The sequence below is a fragment of the Rhinatrema bivittatum genome, chromosome 14, assembly GCF_901001135.1.
Source record: "Rhinatrema bivittatum chromosome 14, aRhiBiv1.1, whole genome shotgun sequence".
NCBI lineage: Eukaryota > Metazoa > Chordata > Amphibia > Gymnophiona > Rhinatrematidae > Rhinatrema > Rhinatrema bivittatum.
Genome location: NC_042628.1, coordinates 55,342,441 through 55,365,062, shown reverse-complemented (window position 1 = coordinate 55,365,062; position 22,622 = coordinate 55,342,441). Strand labels below are relative to the sequence as shown.

The 22,622-nt window shown below is 47.1% G+C and overlaps 1 protein-coding gene across 2 annotated transcripts in view; it reads right to left on the bottom strand.

Annotated features, from left to right (window-relative positions):
- Positions 1-2,430: 2,430 nt before the first annotated feature.
- LOC115076019 (probable histone-lysine N-methyltransferase PRDM7) overlaps positions 2,431-22,622 on the bottom strand; it is a 550,011-nt gene continuing 529,819 nt past the window's right edge. For both annotated transcript variants that reach the window (XM_029577065.1, XM_029577066.1), the window contains one exon: positions 2,431-2,557. In XM_029577065.1, coding sequence (XP_029432925.1) covers positions 2,498-2,557 — 60 coding nt within the window. In that variant the 3' untranslated portion in view covers positions 2,431-2,497. The remainder of the gene's footprint in view (positions 2,558-22,622) is intronic.

Below are 22,622 nucleotides of genomic sequence, written 5' to 3'. Positions count from 1 at the left end.
CGCCTGCAAGGAGCCCGAATGTTTTCCAAACTGGACCTACGAGGAACCTACAATTTGGTCCGGATTCGGGAGGGGGATGAGTGGAAGACCGCTTTTAACACCAGGGATGGACATTATGAATACCTTGTTATGCCGTTTGGGTTAACTAATGCTCCTGCTGTTTTTCAACATTTTGTTAACGAAATTTTTAGAGACTTGTTGTATATCTGTGTAGTGGTTTATCTCGATGATATTTTGATTTTTTCCAAGGATCTACAGACTCATCGCCAACATGTCACACAAGTTTTGCAACGACTAAGGGAACACCGGTTATATGCCAAGCTAGAAAAATGTGTTTTTGAAACAGAATCCTTACCTTTCTTGGGTTACATTATTTCCAAATGGACCCGACCAAAGTGAAAAGCATACAAGATATCCTCAACCTAACGGACTACAGGCACTCCAACAGTTTCTTGGATTTGCTAATTATTACCGACATTTCATCAAAGATTTTTCCAAGTTGACCGCACCACTCACCACACTCACAAAAGGAGCTAATGTCAAAACTTGGCCTGCAGTGGCAGTAGAAGCATTTCAAGTTCTCAGTCTCCTTCCTACAACGACCTTGCCTTCGCCACCCTGATCCTAGACGTCCATTTACAGTTGAAGTTGATGCGTCCACTGAGAGAGTTGGAGCGGTGTTGAGCCAGAATAACGTAGGAGGAACATCCCATCCATGTTCCTATTTTTCGAGGAAATTTTCATCTGCAGAACGCAATTATTCTATTGGCGACAAGGAATTATTAGCCATTAAACTTGCCTTTGAAGAATGGCGACAATGGTTAGAGGGGGCCCAACATAGAATTACAGTTTTTACGGATCATAAAAATTTAACTTATCTACAGCAAGCTCAACGACTGAACCCACGTCAGGCCTGGCGGGCACTATTCTTTACACGTTTTGACTTTGAACTAAGGTATCAACCAGCAAATAAGAATATCAAGGCTGATGCATTGTCTCGATCCTTTATTGATTGATTTATTATTGATCCAGCCTGCATCATTCTCTCGGCAACCTTTTTGGTTCCAGTCGGAAAAACCGTGGTACCCAGTAAACTCCGCAATAGGGTACTGAAGTGGGGGCATGATTCTCAGTTGGCTGGGCACCCAGGACGTAAACAAACACAAGATCTTCTTCAACAATTTTACTGGTGGCCTGGGATGTGCAAGGACATTCACGCATACGTAGATTCCTGCCCAGTTTGTGCGCAGCATAAGAATCCTGTGGGGAGACCTTGGGGGCAGTTACAACCACTTCCGGCACCGACAAGACCATGGACTGACATCTCTACCGACTTTATTGTTGATCTGCCTGTTTCAGAAGGACATACTGTAATTTGGGTAGTGGTCGATCGATTCTCCAAGATGGCTCACTTTAGGTCTGGAAGGGGGTACCGTCGGTAGCGATGGGGGCATTTACTGCGCGAGGGTACCGAGGAAATCGAAGGACCTGGATTCGACAAAGGCCTTGGCGGCAACGGAAACCATGGAAGTCCCTGTCCCACTAGTGCTAATAACCAGGCAGAGTGTCACAGAGGGACACTCGCAGGCTATGTGTGGCTAACTATGAAAACATAGGGAGAGGGAAGGCCGCAGTCGGTTGGCAGGCCAGGAAGGTGACAGGAACCGACCGAAAAACAGGACATAGTACTCACCGAGCGTCAAATAAATGTATGCGAAGGGAGACCCATGCAGGGAAAAATTGTGAAGTAAAAGTTTAAGTGTTTCCGTGCAGAAAAAGTGTTAGAATTTCTCACAGAGCTCCTAACCGCTATGCTTACTGCAGAGCAGAAAAAAGAAGACTGAGGGAGACACCTGTGGTCACAGGGATAATTGCAGGCTGAGCATGCTCAGTGCACTCAGTGTGCCAGTGTCAGTCAAAGCTTTATAGAAACTTTGACAGAAATGTTTTCCGTACAGGGCTCCATCCTGTGATGTCACCCATATGTGAGGACTACAATCCTGCTTGTCCTGTGAGAAAGTAATGTTAGCCACAACAATCAGCAATAGAGTCGTCAGGGTTACCCAAGCAATAATATCATCAACAACAAATGGGAACACCAAGATCAAATTTTTACAATGCCTCTATGAAGGTGGCAGCAAGCCTGTCACTGTGTTTCATTCGAAACCAGCCGGTCTTCTCTATCATTCACCTTCAATCAAATTTATTCAAAAGAACTTTTTTTGTTTTTTCTTTTAAATTTTTTGTAAAATAATCACAGTCCAGAATTTATCAAGCACCCTACACGGCCGTGTTTCATACACGTAGTGCTTCTTCAGGGGCATTAGACCAAAAACATTTTTAACTTATCTGTAAAAAGCATAAAAGAAAACTGGTTTCAGTAAAGATGTAGAAAATCGTCAGTAATAAAACAGCAGTACTTAACTCATGTAGAAGCTACCATTCTCATCCGGAACATCGTCTCAACCGTCTTGCAGTCAGAACGGAGGAACCGAGGCTAGCAAGAGCGTCTCTTTAAATATCTTGTTGACGCCAAGAACGGGATCAGGATGTCACTCTATGCAAATGGGGATATCCAAACAGACATGACGTCAAGTAGATGACGGAAATAATACCTCCTCAACCCAACATCTCTAGATAGTGTATCTTAACCGAGAAAGACATGCAAATCTAACTCAGTGTTTAAACCAGAAGGACAAACTGTATTTAATCTATAGATCCAACGTTGTTCCAACCGGAGCAGGTATAAACCTTGATTGCCACCCCGCCAATGTTGAACTGCTTGGTCGATCACACAGAAAGTCAAATCATTGAAAGAATGTCTATATTGATTACAATGAGTAACCAAAGGCTCTTCAACCTGACCAGTTTTTATATTTGATCGATGCTCAATCATTTTGGTTTTCAGCATATGCTTAGTTTTCCCTGACATAAATCAAATTGCAGGGACATTTGATTAGATATACAACCATTGTAGAAATACATGTGGTGTGATATTTAAGATCTTGAATCCAGACGGTAATTCTAAAACATCCTCAATATTCATAGAATTGACGCATACTGAACATGATTGACATGATCTATGAAACATAGAAACATAGAAATGACGGCAGAAGAAGACCAAACGGCCCATCCAGTCTGCCCAGCAAGCTTCACACATTTTTTTCTCATACTTATCTGTTTCTCTTAGCTCTTTGGTTCTATTTCCCTTCCACCCCCACCATTAATGTAGAGAGCAGTGATGGAGCTGCATCCAAGTGAAATATCAAGCTTGATTAGTTAGGGGTAGTAGGGTAGTAACTGCCGCAATAAGCAAGCTACACCCATGCTTATTTGTTTTACCCAGACTATGTTATTCAGCCCTTATTGGTTGTTTTTCTTCTCCCCTGCCGTTGAAGCAGAGAGCTATGCTGATATGCGTGAAGTATCCGTTTTTTCTTCTCCCCTGCCGTTGAAGCAGAGAGCTATGCTGGATATGCGTGAAGTATCCGTTTTTCTTCTCCCCTGCCGTTGAAGCAGAGAGCTATGCTGGATATGCATTTAAAGTGAAGTATCAGGCTTATTTGGTTTGGGGTAGTAACCGCCGTAACAAGCCAGCTACTCCCCGCTTTGTGAGTGCAAATCCTTTTTCCACATTTCATCTTGCTGTTGAAGCTTAGAGCGATGTTGGAGTCACATTAACCATGTGTATGTTTATTGAATAACGGTATTATCTCCAGGCAGTAGCTGTCATTCTGGCGAGCCACCCACTCTTCATTGACGGCCTCTTGACTTTATGGATCCACAGTGTTTATCCCACGCCCCTTTGAAATCCTTCACAGTTCTGGTCTTCACCACTTCTTCCGGAAGGGCATTCCAGGCATCCACCACCCTCTCCGTGAAGAAATACTTCCTGACATTGGTTCTGAATCTTCCTCCCTGGAGCTTCAAATCGTGACCCCTGGTTCTGTTGATTTTTTTCCTATGGAAAAGGTTTGTCGTTGTCTTTGGATCATTAAAACCTTTCAAGTATCTGAAAGTCTGTATCATATCACCTCTGCTCCTCCTTTCCTCCAGGGTGTACATATTTAGATTCTTCAATCTCTCCTCATAAGTCATTTGATGAAGACCTTCCACCTTTTTGGTCGCCCTTCTCTGGACCGCCTCCATCTTGTCTCTGTCTCTTCGGAGATACGGTCTCCAGAACTGAACACAATACTCCAGGTGAGGTCTCACCAAGGACCTGTACAAGGGGATAATCACTTCCCTTTTCTTACTCGATATTCCTCTCTCTATGCAGCCCAGCATTCTTCTGGCTTTAGCTATCGCCTTGTCACATTGTTTCGCCGACTTCAGATCATTAGACACCATCACCCAAGGTCTCTCTCCTGCTCCGTGCACATCAGCCTTTCTCCCCCCATCGAATACAGTCATTCGGATTTCCACTCCCCATATGCATGACTCTGCACTTCTTGGCATTGAATCTCAGCTGCCATATCTTCGACCACTCTTCCATCTTCCTTAAATCCCGTCTCATTCTCTCCACTCCTTCCGGCGTGTCCACTCTGTTGCAGATCTTAGTGTCATCCGCAAAAAGACATACCTTACCTTCTATCCCTTCTGCAATGTCGCTCACAAAGATATTGAAAAGGACCGGTCCCAACACCGATCCCTGCGGTACACCGCTTAAAACCGCTCTCTCTTCAGAGAGAGTTCCATTTACCATCACACATTGTCTTCTGTCCGACAACCAGTTTGCAATCCAGGCCACCACCTTGGCACTCACTCCTAAGCTTCTCATTTTATTCACCAGTCTCCTGTGCGGGACAGTGTCAAAAGCTTTGCTGAAATCCAAGTAGATGACATCGAGTGCTCTTCCTCGATCCAATTCCTTGGTTACCCAGTCAAAAAAGTCAATCAGATTTGTCTGACAGGATCTTCCAATGGTGAATCCATGCTGCCTCTGGTCCAGCAATTCTCCCGACTGTAGATAGTTCACTATTCTCTCTTTCAACAGTGACTCCATTACTTTTCCTACTACTGAAGTGAGGCTAACCGGTCTGTAGTTGCCAGCCTCTTCTCTGTTCCCACTCTTGTGAAGCGGGACCACCACCGCTCTCCTCCAATCACTCGGCACCACTCCCGTTTCTAGGGATCTATTGAACAGGTCACACAGCGGACCCGCCAGCACATCTCTGAGCTCCCTCAGTATCCTGGGATGAACTTCATCAGGCCCCATGGCTTTGTCCACTTTCAGTTTCACCAGCTCTTCCCATACATTTTCTACTGTGAATGGAGTTACATCTACTCCATTCCCCTCCAGTTTCTTGTTAACTAGGGACGGTCCTTCTCCAGGGTCCTCTTTAGTGAACACAGAACTGAAGTATTCATTTAATATTTCTGCCATTTCTTCGTCTCTCTCCACACATTGATCCTTTCCACCTTTCAATTTCAATATACCACTTTGAACTTTTCTCTTTTCACTGATGTATCTGAAAAATGTTTTGTTACCACTCTTTACCTCTTTGGCAATCCTCTCTTCCGCTTGACTTTTTGCCATCTTGATTAATTTCTTTGTCTCTCTCAGTTCTACCAGATATTCTTCTTTGTGCTCCTCCTTTTGGGATCTTTTATATTTCTTGAATGCTGTTCTTTTAGCCTTTATTTTGTCAGCCACCTCCTTTGAGAACCAGATAGGTTTCATTTTTCTTTTGCTTTTCTTTACTTTTCTAACATATAGATTAGTTGCCTTGGTAATTGCTCCTTTTAGATTGGTCCACTGTTGATCCACATCTCTCTCTTTTTCCCAGCCTTTTAGTTCTTCCTCCAGGTACTTCCCCATTTCATCAAAGTCTGTGTTTTTGAACATCAAAACTTGGGTTTTTGTGCTTCTTTTCCGTGTCCTTTTTGTGATATTAAACCATACCGTTTGATGATCACTGGTGCTGAGGTGGGCACCCACCTGGACGTCTGAGACATTATCTCCATTAGTGAGCACTAAGTCGAGTATAGCTCCTTCTCTCATGGGTTCCATTACCATTTGTTTGAACAAAGCTACTTGCAGGGCATCTACTATTTCTCTACCATTATTAGATTCTGCAGATGGGATTCTCCAGTCTACATCTGGAATGTTAAAGTCTCCAACGATCACCACTTCTCCTTTCTTTGCTATCCTGTGGATGTCTTCAATCAGATCTCTGTCCAGCTCTTCCTTTTGGTTTGGAGGCCTGTAAATCACTCCAATAAAAATGGATGCCCCATCTTTTTTTTAAGTCAGCCCATAGTGCTTCTTCTTTGCTCCATCTTCCTTGCAGCTCAGATGCTTGGATATTGTTTCTGACATAAAGAGCCACTCCTCCCCCTTTCCTATCCTCTCTGTCTTTCCTTAACAAGTTATAGCCTGGTATTGCCGTATCCCAGTCATGAGATTCCATAAACCACGTTTCCGTGACAGCAACAATGTCCAAGTCCGCCTCCACCATTAGGGCTTGCAGCTCTGGGATTTTATTACCCAAACTACGAGCATTTGTGCTCATAGCTTTCCAGCTTTCTTCGTTCAGGTTACTGCTGTTCCTGGACTCCTTTTGTGACCTATTTAGTTGAGTTTTGTTATCCACTTTTCTCTTTGCATTTGTGTAAGGGAAGAGATTAATGCTTTTGATGACAGAGCCAGACAGATTTTTGATGAGAGCCAGATTGCTCAAGATTAGGAACTGATGAAAGTGAAAAATCAGAATGTACCAGTCGATCTCGCAGATTTTTTGCCCGAGAAAAAGTGATCAGTGGATAAGACTGAAAAACATCATCAGTTTGCAAAACATGCCAATACTTTAAAATAGCCTGTTTGATAATCTTCGCTTCGGGGGAGAATGGTAAAATACAAGTTGGGGTAGCTAAATCTTCTTTAGGACGGGTGGTATATAGCCATTCTCGATGTGAAAATTTGGCACGCAAAAAAGCTCTTCTAACACATTTCTGTGGGTAGCCACGTTGTAAAAACCGTTCGGTCAAGGTTCGGGATTGTGTCACAAAATCAGCTACAGATGTACAGAGTCTTCTAAGGCGTATAAATTGGCTCACCGGGAGACTCATTTTTAAAGCTCGCGGATGTGCACTCTGAAAGTGCAGACACGTATTAGAGCACACTGGTTTTCTGTAGATGTTAAAAAGCCAGCATCGATGAGTTCAATTTTAATATCCAAAAAAGAAATGTATCGATCATGAATTGCGGCTGTAAAATGCAGATTTAAATTGCAAGAATATAACCAATCCAAGAAGATTTTAAATTCATCATCAGTCCCTCGCCACAAAACAAAAACATCCTCGATGTAGCGTTTCCAGACAACAAGATGGTGTGAAAAACTGTGTTCAGTAAGCCATTGTTTTTCAAACTTATGCATATATAAATTTGCTAAATCTGGGGCCATGGTGGCCCCCATAGTAGTCCCACAAATTTGTTGAAAAAATGAAGAATTGAAAGCAAAAACATTCTTTTTTAATGCAATTTGTAATAGTTGAGTCAAAAAATGACTTGGAATTTGATGTAGTTGTAGTCGTTCATCAAAAAAGAAATTAGCCACTTCAATAGCTTCATCCTGAGGAATAGATGTATATAATGCTTCAACGTCCAAAGTCACAAGTTTCAAGTCCTTGGTGTCAATCTTTAGATTTTCCAAAAACATCACCATCTGTGAAGAGTCTCTAATATATAATGGCATTAGAGGAACAAAAGGAGCTAAAAATTGATCCGCAACTCGAAACGATCGGACGACCAGGAGGATGTTGAAGGTCCTTATGGATTTTCGGAAGTGTATAAAATACAGGAGTCCGGGGGTATGATTTCACCAAAAAGGAAGCTTCCTTCTGAGTCAGAAAACCGGCTTTCACTCCAGACTGGACCACAACAGAAATTTCCTTTTTTTATTGAAACTGTCGGATCTTGAGTTAATGGTGAGTAAAACCTGGTATTATGTAATTGAAGCAAAATTTCAGACTCATATTTGGACCGATCTTGAACGACAATCTTCCCTCCTTTGTCGGCGGGTTTTATTATCAAGTCTGGAATAGAGCATAACTCCTGAAGAGCTAGATGTTCCTTCCTAGAAAAATTTGAAAAAGATTTAATCGGATTTGTTGTAAGAGAAGCAATCTCTTGAGAAACCAGCTGATAAAAAACTTTAATAGCTGGATCTTCCGGACCTGATGGTACCCAAGTAGATGGATTAGAAATGATCGACATGTCAGGTGTAGAAGGATGTGTAGAAAAAAAGTATTTCAATTTTAACATCTGTGTAAACCGAAATAAAGAAACCTGAAGCGCAAATGGGTCAGTTCATGGAGTGGGTACAAATGATAATCCCCGTTCTAATATTTGAATCTGAGTCTCAGACAACATGATGGTAGACAAATTAAGGACTAAAGATTCTTGTGGTGTTGTGAACGAGTTCCGCGTGTCGGTGGATTGTATTGATCTCGACTTGGATATCAGTTGTAACGATTGCCATACGTCTGGCAGGAGCTCCTTGATCCTTGTCCTAAAAAAGAAGAAGAGGAAGAAGAGGAGGATGATGTAGGCTTCATAATCGATTGATTCTCACTTCTACGTGAATCATGATATAATCCTTCATCTCCAGACGAATCATCCCCACTAGAGTCAAATGTCACATGCTTGGATTGCTTTTGATTATTGGCCATCCATGGATATACATATCCTTGATTGTAATCTCGTTCATCACGATGACATTTCTACACTTTAAATTTTTTCAGATCTAAATGAAATTTTTCAATCGCCTCTTCTGTAGATTTCAATTGAGCAGCATAATGATCAAGAGAAGATGAAAGGATAGTTTTGGTCATAGCAATTACTTCTTGTATGACTCGATCCATGTCATTGGCCTTCCTAATAATTAAAATCATTAGGTCCAAGCTATATTTGTTTAGAATGGCATTCCAATCAGATAGAAATTCTTGGTCTTCTTTATATAGATGGGGCTCCTTTAGAACTCGAAGCCCACGCAGAATTCGTTGTACACAGCACTATTCAAGCATAGTATCAGCGTGTAACCTTGTACGAACAGAACGACGAAATAGCTTCTGTAAAATGAACCATTGTGAATCTGTAGATGTGGAATCGGTTGAAGTGGTAAAAGAAGATGATTTGTCTAAAAGCGCTTGCAAATCGGCGTCACAGAAACTAAGTGTCTTCAATGGTACAATAGCCTCGGATTCCATGACTCAATTATATGTGAACCACAACAATCAGCAATAGAATCGTCAGGGTTACACAAGCAATAATTTCATCAACAACAAATGGGAACACCAACATCAAAATTTTACAATGCCTCTATGAAGGTGTCCCATACACTAAACTTCACCCGGTGTATATTTTTATGTGTGTTTTTTTTATCTAGGTAACATTCTATATACCTGCTTAGCAACCAATTTCCATTATTTATAAATGATTTTATTACTTTCAAAAAATTTTTTTTGGAAAGTGGGAGATGGTTTCATATATTATATAACACCATCCAGGTGTCAATGTTATTTCTTTTAATCATCAACACACCTTCCACCTCCGATTATTTATTTGAATTTTTATGTTAAATGCTAAGCTGGGTTACAGAGTGCTAACCCCCATTTCTTTATAAATTTTTATTTTCCATTATTAAAATATCTTCCTTCTTTCTGTGACTAGCACTTTTTTATTTTTTCTTTTCTAGCCGTCCCGGGACCAACCATAAATTACTTAGCTTCAAAGAATGTCTCTTTTGCTCCCGACTTGTGCAAGTTTCGACATTTGCTGGTTGCTGTCTTCCTCAGGGTCTGCTTTTTCCTTTAAAACTTCGTAGAGTTGATGTTTTAAATTTTCCGGTGCTCCATAGAACCTCCGTTTTTCTCTACCATTCCCCACACATAAAAATATACACCGGGTGAAGTTTAGTGTATGGAATGTATTTATAATCATTTGGTGAGGATCTATATTTAGTTAGATCTATGAAGGTGTCAGCAAGCCTGTCATTTCCTAGCGTGTAGCAGATGGACTCAAAACAAATGGGTATAGTGTGCTCGTGCTAGCAGTTGGAGATGGATCTGACGTCAGCACGGGTACATATACCCCCACAGGAAGTGTAGCAAATCAGTAATTTCCATCTCCAAAGCAGTTTGGAGCTACCTCACGCTCGCTGAGCGTGTTTCCAAATTCTAACGACTAAATTCATAGAAGAAACCTACTGTAGACGAGCCCCACACTCCTGCGGTAATACCAGTCGGTCACTCCCCCAGTTGAGTTTCCCGAGCTGACTTCCGTGGTCCCTCGGAGGTAAGAGCCTCGGTCCGGTGGCTGGTTAGCAGCAGGGACCCAGCCCCCGACTGAGAAGGGCTCGGGCGCGGCTTGGCCCCCGAGCGAGACGAGTTCGGGCGCAGCCTAGAGGCAGCCTCGGTCTCAGCGTGGACTTGGCCCCCGAGCGAGACGAGTTCGGGCGCGGCCTAGAGGCAGCGGGTGCACTTCCTCAAGCGCGGCGGTGAAGGTACTCACCCTCTCCCCCCGCAGCCGGAGACTGCCCAGGTTGCAGCAGGGAAGCGCCGAAGACAAGGTAAGGCGTACATCTTTACTTGGTCTCCGAGGAAGTGTGGACTAATTGGGCCTGCCTACGAGGCAGCCCACCAAGGAGGTCGCCATTTTGCCTGCCTACTCACCTTCGCCAACTAGCCGCACATTGCTAAGCGCACGCGATAGGCGCACGTTGTTAGCGCACGCGATAGGCGCACGTTGTTAGCGCACGCGATAGGCGCACGTTGACTAAGCGCACGCTACTAGGATATGCACACATTTATAAGACGCCCATTCATAGGCGCACATTATAAGACGCCCGTTTATAGGTGCACATTATAAGAAGCCCGTTATAGGCGTACATTATAAGACGCCCATTTATAGGCGCACATTGATAAGACGCCCGTTCATAGGCGCCCGTTCATAAGACGCCCGTTCTAGGCGCATGCTGTTAAGCGCACTTGTTAGGTGCACATCATTAGGCGACACTGATTTCCAGGCGAATGGAGCATAAGAGAGCCCATGCGTCCGCAGAGCCGGCACCTCCAGAATCAGGCATGAAAGCTCTAAGCCTCTGCTCAGCATGCAACCTCAGAGCCACACAGAGCGAGGAAGCAGACTCACTATGTGCCCAATGTGAGGAGGCCATGGGAGTTCCAGGACAGGACCGGTCCCAGCCCAGCGGTTCGTCAGGGAACACTCCAGACTTAGCAGGCCACGGCGAGCAGCCAGGGAACCCGAGAGACCTGGTGCCCCTACGGCCAGATCCGGCTTCGCTTTCCTGGGTAGAGTTATTCAAGGGGATTCATGCCTTTGTCCAGATGCAGTCTGCTCCTCGAATGGGTCTTTCCGTTCCGGTTGATCCGGCCCCTGGACCCTCGAGACCTAGGCGCGGCCACTCGCCACCCGACAGCCCCAGTTATGGGGATTCGGATTGCTCTGAGGAAAATGAGGAGCCCCCCAAGGAAGCTGAACTTCCCTCGGAGATAGAACCATATCGGACCATGAGACGCTTCTTTCGGAAAGAGGATCTTCCAAGCCTGGTCTCACAATGCCTATCGGAACTGGCTATTCCGGGCCAGGACACCCCAGGGGACCCCAAGGTGAACCCCCTGTTAGAGGGCCTGCGCCAAACGGCTCACCATTTTCCCCTCCTACAAGCAGCACAGCAGCTTATCGATCTGGAATGGAAGGCACCGGAGGCCTCATTCAAAGGGGGTCGGGCCTTGTCAGGCATGTACCCTCTGGATCCGGCATCCAAGGAGCTGCTGGCATGCCCCAAAGTAGACGCCATTGTTAACGCAATGATCGGCGCATGGACACCATTCTGAAACAAGCCTTTGAGGTAGCAGCCATGTCCCTACGAATTGCGACCTGCTGCACCGTGGTGACGCGTTCCTGTTTATCGCAAGCTAGAAACAACACCCCGGGAGAAGACATGGAATCAGCTCTCGCATTTCTCACTGACGCAGCCTCCGACCTTGTCCGTACGGCAGCCAAGGGAGTGTCATCCTCAGTGGCAGCCAGGAGGCAGCTTTGGCTACGTAATTGGGCGGCCGACTCGTCCTCCAAGACACGCCTCACAAGAATGCCCTTTAAGGGTTCCCTACTGTTCGGTAGTGATCTCGATAACTGGGCTACTAATGGGGTGCCTCTCCATTACCCCGTCTACCAGAAGACAGGTCGAGGAGGAGCCAGCGTTCTTTTTCTAGACCATCCAGAGGTAGAAACTCTCAGCGCTTCAACCCTTACAGGACTCGCTATCAAGCACCTCGTTCTCAGGCCAGGAACCAGCCCTTTCGGACTAAGCACAACAAGAAGGGAACCGGCTCGGGTTCTGGCCCCGGCCGCAACCCACAATGACAATCAGCCGACCCATCCAGGGGTAGCAGCCATAGGGGGCAGGCTAACCCTCTTCTACCGCAGGTGGGTCGAGATCACTTCGGACCAATGGGTCCTCGCCATCATCCGAGAAGGATATTACCTGGATTTTCTTCGGCTTCCGCGGACAAGTTTGTGGAATCTCCTTGTTCACCGCTCAAGAAAGCAGCACTAGAAGTGACCTTACAGAGGCTCCTGGCCCTAAAAGCCATAATCCCAGTACTTGCAGGAGAGATAAATTCTGGGCATTATTCCATTTATTTCATAGTACCCAAGAAGGAGGGCACTTTCAGGCCTGTCCTGGACCTCAAGTAAGTCAATCGACAGCCACGGGTCCCCAGCTTTTGCATGGAAACTCTGCGGTCTGTCAAGAATTCAGTACAGCCAGGGGAGTTTCTCACCTCCCTAGATCTGTCGGAAGCCTATTTACATATCCCAGTCCATCGGGATCACCAGCGCTATTTACGCTTCAAAGTCCTGAATCAGCACATCCAGTTCCGAGCTTTACCCTTCGGGTTAGCCACCGCGCTGCAGATCTTTACCAAGGTCATAGTAGTAGTGGCAGCGGCACTCAGGAAGGAAGGAATTCTCGTCCATCCCTACCTGGACGATTGGCTGATCAGGGCAAAGTCACCGGAGGAGAGCCACCGGGCAACCAACAGAGTTATAGCTCTTCTGGAAAGCCTAGGATGGGTAGTCAACATAAACAAGAGCTCCCTACAGCCGTCCCAGTCGCTGGAATACCTAGGGGTCCAATTCGACACCCAAGAAGACAAGGTCAGCCTGACCTCCAAGAGAAAGTCAAAACTCCGGAATCATCTGCAGGTTCTGCTGAGCGCCAGCCGGCCAACAGCCCGAGATTACCTACAGGTCCTCGGCCTCATGGCATCCACTCTGGAGGTGGTGCCATGGGCGCGAGCTCATATGAGACCATTGCAACGCGCCCTTCTATCTCGATGGAGCCCACGATCGCAGAACTACACCATACACCTACCTCTACCAGCCAGAGTGCAGAATCAGCTACGGTGGTGGTTGCAGCCTGGCCACATGAGCCGGGGGTCAAGAATGTCCTCCCCAACCTGGATCCTGCTCACCACAGATGCCAGCCTGAACGGATGGGGAGCACACTGCGAGAAACTCACCGCCCAAGGGCGGTGGAACAGAGAAGAGTCAAGGTGGAACTTCAGCCGACTAGAGGCACGGGCAGTCAGGCTAGCATGCCTGCCATTTGCCCACAGACTTCGCAACAGAGCGGTCAGAGTGATGTCAGACAACGCCACCACAGTGGCATACATCAACCGACAGGGTGGAATCAGAAGCCAACAAGTGTCCCTAGAAATAACTCCCCTGATGATTTGGGCAGAAGCAAATCTCCAGGGCATCTCCGCCGTCCACATCGCCGGGAAGGACAACACCACGGCAGACTTCCTCAGCAGAGAAAGCCTAAACCCGGGGGAGTGGCAGCTGTCGCCCACAGCCTTTCAGATAATTGTGGATCAGTGGGGGACGCCGGCCATGGACCTATTAGCGGACAGGTCCAACGCTCAAGTACCCAGATATTTCAGCCGCAGGCGGGTTCCTCGAGCTCAGGGGATCGATGCCCTGGTACAGCCGTGGCCTCAGGGGATCCTGCTATACGCCTTTCCTCTGTGGCCCCTGATGGGCGCCATTGTACACAGGATTCAGCGACACAGAGGCCTAGTTCTTCTAGTGGCCCCAGACTGGCCAAGAAGACCCTGGTACGCAGACATGAGAAGACTACTGGCAGGGAATCCTCTATCCCTGCCTCCATACAGGGACCTGCTACGGCAAGGCCCCATCCTCCACGAGGATCCAGCTCAATTCTCTCTTACGGTCTGGCCATTGAGAGGGCTAGACTGAAGAAAAGAGGATACTCGGAGCCGGTAATAGATACACTCCTCCGAGCACGCAAGTTCTCCACATCACTAACATATATCAGGATCTGGAGAGTTTTTGAAGCCTGGTGCGACTCTCAAAGCACCAATTCGCATGCCGCTAAGATTCCTATCATTTTGGACTTCCTACAAGATGGACTTCAGAAGGGTCTGTCCCTCAGCTCCATCAAGGTTCAGGTAGGAGCGCTCTCTTGCTACAGTCCCAGGAGTGATGGCAACACCATTGCCAAACACCCAGATGTTTCACGTTTCCTGAAAGGAGTCAAACACATTCGCCCGCTACTGAAGTGGCCAGTGCCCTTGTGGAACCTCAACCGAGTATTGGAATTTCTAGCGGGATCAGCCTTCAGGCCCCTTCGAGGCCTGTCTCTCCGTTTGTTAACCTTGAAGATGGTGTTCTTGCTGGCTGTGTGTTCAGCACGCTGCATCTCAGAGCTACAAGCACTGTCCTGCCGTGATCCGTTTCTCAGAATCACCCCAGAGGCTATCCATCTTCGCACGGTTCCATCCTTTTTACCCAAAGTGGTCTCACACTTTCACCTCAACCAAACCATATCCTTGCCTACCACGGAAGGTTTGAAGAAGTCGGAAGAAGGTCGAATGCTACGCCATCTCGACATCGGCAGACTGCTGTCCAGATACCTGGAAATGTCAGAAGCAGTATGAAAGACGGACCACTTGTTCGTCCTGCACAGCGGGCAGAAGCAAGGGGAAGCGGCCTCACGGCCAACCATCGCCCGCTGGATTAAAGAAGTTATCAAGGCAGCCTACGTAGAGGCAGGAAAACCACTACAGGTCAAGGCTCATTCTACCAGAGCGCAATCGGCCTCTTGAGCAGAAACTAGAATGTTGTCGCCTGCAGAGATATGTAAAGCGGCGACGTGGTCCTCCCTCCATACCTTCTCCAGATTCTACCGTCTGGACGTCCAGGCCAGGGAGGACACAGCATTCGCGAGGGCAATCCTGAACGGACCTCGGGCAGCCTCCCGCCCAGTCCGGGAGTAGCTTTTGTTTTGAGTCCATCTGCTACGTGCTAGGAAATGTAGAGATTACTTACCTGATAATAGGGATGTGAATCGTTTTTCAACGATTAAAATTATCGTCCGATAATTTTAATATCGTCTTAAATCGTTATAGAACAGAATACAATAGAAATTCTAACGATTTATCGTTAAAAATCGTTAAATCGTGTTAGTGCGCACTAACAGAAAATGATACAAATTGACACTTTCCAGGTCAGTAAAGGTCAGTTAGGAATGAATATGTATTCCTATTGGCTGGCTGCCCTCTTATCTATTGATGTTACCAAGGTTCCCACTGAGGTGATGGTTGGGGGGATTGGAAATGGAAACTCAGGAACACTAACAGAAAATGATACAAATTATTGACACTTTCCAGGTCAGTAAAGGTCAGTTAGGAATGAATATGTATTCCTATTGGCTGGCTGCCCTCTTATCTATTGATGTTACCAAGGTTCCAACTGAGGTGATGGTTGGGGGGATGGGAAATGGAAACTGTTGGTAGTTGACAAAAAAAGTAATGTGATCAGTCAATATGACTAGAACTTGTGCCCTAACCCTGATACCAGGGGTGTTGTGATCTTCCTGCACACAGTGCCCTATCCCTATTAATACCAGGTGTGTTGTGATCTTCCTGCACACAGTGCCCTAACCCTGATACCAGGGGTGTTGTGATCTTCCTGTACACAGTGCCCTAACCCTGACACCAGGGGTGTTGTGATCTTCCTGCACACAGTGCCCTATCCCTATTAATACCAGGAGGGTTGTGATCTTCCTGCACACAGTGCCCTAACCCTGATACCAGGGGTGTTGTGATCTTCCTGCACACAGTGCCCTAACCCTGATACCAGGGGTGTTGTGATCTTCCTGCATGCAGTGCCCTATCCTGCCTGCATTACTAGTGAGAGGCTGGCTTCACAGACAGGGGGGAGCTGCCTGACCCTCACACCTGATTTCCCCCATGTCCCAGCCAGTGAATGGTGTATGGGTGAGGGGGGGGGGGGGGGAGGATGGTGAAGTCTGACACAGCTCCCTCCCTGCATTACTAGTGAGAGGCTGGCTTCACAGACAGGGGGGAGCTTCCTGACCCTCACTCCTCCCCTCCCCCATGTTCCAGCCAGTGAATGGTGTGTGGGGGAGGGGGGGAGGATGGTGAGGCTGAAACAGCTCCTTCCCTGCATTACTAGTGAGAGGCTGGCTTCACAGACAGGGGGGAGCTGCCTGACCCTCACTCCTCCGGGGTGTTGTGATCTTCCTGCACACAGTGCCCTATCCCTGATACCAGGGGTGTTGTGATATTCCTGCATGCAGTGCCCTATCTCTATTAATACCAGGAGTGTTGTGATCTTCCTGCACACAGTGCCCTAACCCTGATACCAGGGGTGTTGTGATCTTCCTGCACACAGTGCCCTAACCCTGACACCAGGGGTGTTGTGATCTTCCTGCACACAGTGCCCTATCCCTATTAATACCAGGGGTGTTGTGATCTTCCTGCACACAGTGCCCTAACCCTGACACCAGGGGTGTTGTGATCTTCCTGCTCACAGTGCCCTATCCCTATTAATACCAGGAGTGTTGTGATCTTCCTGCACACAGTGCCCTAACCCTGATACCAGGGGTGTTGTGATCTTCCTGCACACAGTGCCCTAACCCTGATACCAGGGGTGTTGTGATCTTCCTGCATGCAGTGCCCTATCCTGCCTGCATTACTAGTGAGAGGCTGGCTTCACAGACAGTGGGGAGCTGCCTGACCCTCACTCCTGACTTCCCCCATGTCCCAGCCAGTGAATGGTGTGTGGGTGAGGGGGGGGGAGGATGGTGAAGTCTGAGACAGCTCCCTCCCTGCATTACTAGTGAGAGGCTGGCTTCACAGACAGTGGGGAGCTGCCTGACCCTCACTCCTGACTTCCCCCATGTCCCAGCCAGTGAATGGTGTGTGGGTGAGGGGGGGGGAGGATGGTGAAGTCTGAGACAGCTCCCTCCCTGCATTACTAGTGAGAGGCTGGCTTCACAGACAGGGGGGAGCTGCCTGACCCTCACTCCTCCGGGGTGTTGTGATCTTCCTGCACACAGTGCCCTATCCCTGATACCAGGGGTGTTGTGATCTTCTGCACACAGTGACCTAACCCTGACACCAGGGGTGTTGTGATCTTCCTGCACACAGTGCCCTATCCCTATTAATACCAGGAGTGTTGTGATCTTCCTGCACACAGTGCCCTATCCCTAATACCAGGGGTGTTGTGATCTTCCTGCACACAGTGCCCTATTCCTGATACCAGGAGTGTTGTGATCTTCCTGCACGCAGTGCCCTATCCCTGATACCGGGATGTGTGCAAGAAGATCACAACACCCCCGGTAATCGGGATAGGGCATTGCATGCAGGAAGATCACAACACCCCCGGTATCAGGAATAGGGCACTGTGTGCAGGAAGATCACAACACCCCTGGTATTTAGGGATAGGGCACTGTGTGCAGGAAGATCACAACACTCCTGGTATTAATAGGGATAGGGCACTGCATGCAGGAAGATCACAACACCCCTGGTATCAGGGATAGGGCACTGTGTGCAGGACGATCACAACACCCCGGAGGAGTGAGGGTCAGGCAGCTCCCCCCTGTCTGTGAAGCCAGCCTCTTACTAGTAATGCAGGGAGGGAGCTGTCTCAGCCTTCACCATCCTCCCCCCCCCCTCACCCACACACCATTCACTGGCTGGGACATGGGGGAAGGGAGGAGTGAGGGTCAGGCAGCTCCCTCCTGTCTGTGAAGCCAGCCTCTCACTAGTAATGCAGGGAGGGAGCTGTCTCACCCTTCACCATCCTCCTCCCCCCACCTCACCCACACACCATTCACTGGCTGGGACATGGGGGAGGGGAGGAGTGAGGGTCAGGCAGCTCCCCCCTGTCTGTGAAGCCAGCCTCTCACTAGTAATGCAGGGAAGGAGCTGTCTCACCCTTCACCATCCTCCTCCCCTCCCCCTCACCTACACACCATTCACTTGCTGGGACTTGGGGGAAGGGAGGAGTGAGGGTCAGGCAGCTCCCCCCCTGTCTGTGAAGCCAGCCTCTCACTAATAATGCAGGGAGGGAGCTGTCTCCGCCTTCACCATCCCCCCCCCCCACTCACCCACACACCATTCACTGGCTGGGACATGGGGGAGGGGAGGAGTGAGGGTCAGGAAGCTCCCCCCTGTCTGTGAAGCCAGCCTCTCACTAGTAATGCAGGCGGGATAGGGCACTGCATGCAGGAAGATCACAACACCCCTGGTGTCAAGGTTAGGGCCCTGTGTGCAGGAAGATCACAACACTCCTGGTATTAATAGGGATAGGGCACTGTGTGCAGGAAGATCACAACACCCCTGGTGTCAGGGTTAGGGCACTGTGTGTAGGAAGATCACAACACTCCTGGTATTAATAGGGATAGAGCACTGTGTGCAGGAAGATCACAACACTCCTGGTATTAATAGGGATAGAGCACTGTGTGCAGGAAGATCACAACACTCCTGGTATTAATAGGGATAGGGCACTGTGTGCAGGAAGATCACAACACCCCTGGTGTCAGGGTTAGGGCACTGTGTGCAGGAAGATTACAACACCCCTGGTATCAGGGTTAGGGCACTGTGTGCAGGAAGATCACAACCCTCCTGGTATTAATAGGGATAGGGCACTGTGTGCAGGAAGATCACAACACTCCTGGTATTAATAGGGATAGGGCACTGTGTGCAGGAAGATCACAACACCCCTGGTATCAGGGTTAGGGCACTGTGTGCAGGAAGATCACAACCCTCCTGGTATTAATAGGGATAGGGCACTGTGTACAGGAAGATCACAACACCCCTGGTGTCAGGGTTAGGGCACTGTGTGCAGGAAGATCACAACACCCCTGGTATCAGGGTTAGGGCACAAGTTCTAGTCACATTGACTGATCACATTACTTTTTTTGTCAAGCTACCAACTGTTTCCATTTCCCATCCCATCCCGTTAGTGCCCCTAACTCCCGTTAGTGCGCACTAATCGGAAAAAACGATTTTTTAGCTAAAAAATCGTGCCAAACACGATTTTCTTCTCCTGCCAGACGATTTCAATCGTTAAGACGATAGGGCACATGATTCACATCCCTACCTGATAATCTCCTTTTCCTTAGTGTATGCAGATGGACTCAGCATCCCGCCCGGCTGCCGGTATACATGGGGATTTGCCGACTCACGGTAAGCCATGTTTTCTTATATAGGGCATCCACCCTGCCGGGTGTCGACGCCTTCCGGCTGAGTACACTGGCGGTCTCCAGCTACCATCAATTGGTCAGGGTAATCCTGTTCATTTAATCGATCGGTCAGTCACACATATATCCATAAAAGCTTTGCAAGGAAGATTACTGATTTGCTACACTTCCTGTGGGGGTATATGTACCCGTGCTGACGTCAGATCCGTCTCAAACTGCTAGCACGAGCACACTATACCCATTTGTTTTGAGTCCATCTGCATACACTAAGGAAAAGGAGATTATCAGGTAAGTAATCTCTACACTGTGTTTCATTCGAAATCAGCCGGTCTTCTCTATCATTCACCTTCAATCGAATTTATTCAAAAGAACTTTTTTTGTTTTTTCTTTTAAATTTTTTTAAAATAATCACAGTCCAGAATTTATCAAGCGCCCTACATGGCCGTGTTTCACACACGTAGTGCGTCTTCAGAGGCATTTGACCAAAAACATTTATAACTTATCTGTAAAAAGCATAACAGAAAACTGGTTTCAGGAAAGATGTAGAAAATCGTCAGTAATAAAACAGCAGTACTTAACTAATGTAGAAGGCTACTATTTAGCTATTATATTTTTTACTTATTTAAACTAATTTGTATTCCACCGATCTACCATCTGATAACAATATTTTTCACTTTCATCAGTTCCTAATCTTGAGCGATCTGGCTCTCAAAGATCATGTCAATCATGTTCAGTATGCGTCAATTCTATGAATATTGAGGATGTTTTAGAATTACCATCTGGATTTAAGATTTATCTTAAATATCACACCACATGTATTTCTACAATGGTTGTATATCTAATCAAATGTCCCTGCAATTTGATTTATATCGGGAAAACTAAGCATATGCTGAAAACCAGAATGATTGAGCATCGATCAAATATAAAACCTGGTCAGGTTGAAGGGCCTTTGGTTACTCATTGTAATCAATATGGACATTCTTTCAATGATTTGACTTTCTGTGTGATCGACCAAGCAGTTCAACATTGGCGGGGTGGCAATCAAGGTTTATACCTGCTCCAGTTTGAACAAAGTTGGATCTATAGATTAAACACAGTTTGTCCTTCTGGTTTAAACACTGAGTTAGATTTGCATGTCTTTCTCGGTTAAGATACACTGTCTAGAGATGTTGGGTTGAGGAAATATTATTTCCGTCATCTACTTGACGTCATGTCTGTTTGGATATCCCCATTTGCATAGAGCGACATCCTGATCCCGTTCTCGGCGTCAACAAGATATTTAAAGAGACACTCTCACTAGCCTCGGTTCATCCATTCTGACTGCAAGACGTTTGAGACGATGCTCCAGATGAGAATGGTAGCCTTTACATCTTTACTGAAACCAGTTTTCTGTTATGCTTTTTACAGATAAGTTAAACATGTTTTTGGTCAAATGCCCCTGAAGAAGCACTACGTGTGTGAAACACGGCCGTGTAGGGCACTTGATAAATTCTGGACTGTGATTATTTTACAAAAAATTTAAAAGAAAAACTAAAAAAAGTTCTTTTGAATAAATTCAATTGAAGGTGAATGATAGAGAAGACCGGCTGGTTTCGAATGAAACACAGTGACAGGCTTGCTGACACCTTCATAGAGGCATTGTAAAAATTTGATCTTGGTGTTCCCATTTGTTGTTGATGAAAGTAATGTTAGCCCCATATATGTTATGCATTACTCATGGTCATCTGTTGACTAATAAGTAATATTTAGTGAGATATTTTTTGTTACAAGTTTCTATCCCTCGTTCGATGTAAACCGATCTGATATGGTATTCAACCATGAAGCTCGGTATAGAAAAATGTGAAATAAATAAATAAATAAATATAGAGAAGATGTTTTTGCTCTGCGCCTCCTCTAAAAGCTATGTAAGCATCTGTTTGTATACACCCAGAGATTTAGATTTGGAACGTTTGGAGGTAGTAATTGAAACATACTGAGGAAAATTTTCAAAGGCATTTACTGGAGTAAATGGGTATTTACCTGGGTAGAATGTCCTGTTTGAAAACTGTTCACCTCAGAGCTTCTAAAAGTATGTACAGGTTTTCATAATTTATACTTTCAGCTGGATTAAAAAGAGATATTCCTGGGGTGGGAGGAATATTTAAGTCAGGGTGTTGTGTCCCGTGGCCATGGCGCCCCACGACCGCGGCCCCCTACCTGATTTGCGCCGCTCTCTTGCCGCGGGAGCCCTGGGGAAGGCTCCGATTCGGGCCGCCGCACCCGCGCGGTCTCCGATCCTGCTCGCCTCAGGGGAAGCCGTCCTGCTTCTCCCCTCGCAGCGTCTAGCAGCGTCTCCCCTCCGCGGGGGAAATTCAAGATGGCCGCCGCCATCCTTAGGCACGAGGGCGCGCCTCCTCCACTGATTTAAAGGGACCTAATCCCTTTAAATGGCTTCACCTGTTCTCTATCAGGCAGAGCAGAGGAAGTATAAAAGGCAGCTTCCTCTGCTCATCCAGCGACTTGGCAATATCCACTAGCGCTGTCTAGTCTGCTTGCTTTGGTGAGTCCTTCAGCCTTGGATCTTGTTCCTGTTCTGTCTTGACGTTCCCGATTCCTGACTTCGGATTGGCCTTCGGTGATTCTCTGGTGTGCGACTTCGGATTGGCAAGCGGTGATTCTCTGGCATGTGACTTCAGACTGGCAAGTGGTGATCCTTCGGTGTGCGACCTCAGACTGGTGAGCGACAACCCTCTGGCACTCGACCTAGGACTCCTTCCAGACCATCATCTCCAAGGGCCCGCCTAAGTCCCAGCGGTCCGGGTCCCTACGGGCTCCTCCCGGGGGGACCACGGGCTTCCAGGGTGAAGCTCCAGTCAGCCCTTGCACCGTCTCCCTGACCTCTCAAAGGTCCACCTATGTCCCAGCGGTCTGGGTTCCTACGGGCTCCTCCTAGGGGGACCACAGACTTCCAATGGTGAAGACACAGCACCTTATCTCATCTCTTCATCGCCTCCGCACTCGCCTCAGTCTCCAATGCCAAGGGTCAGCTGGTCCTGTCTCCTGCTCTGCCTCGCCACC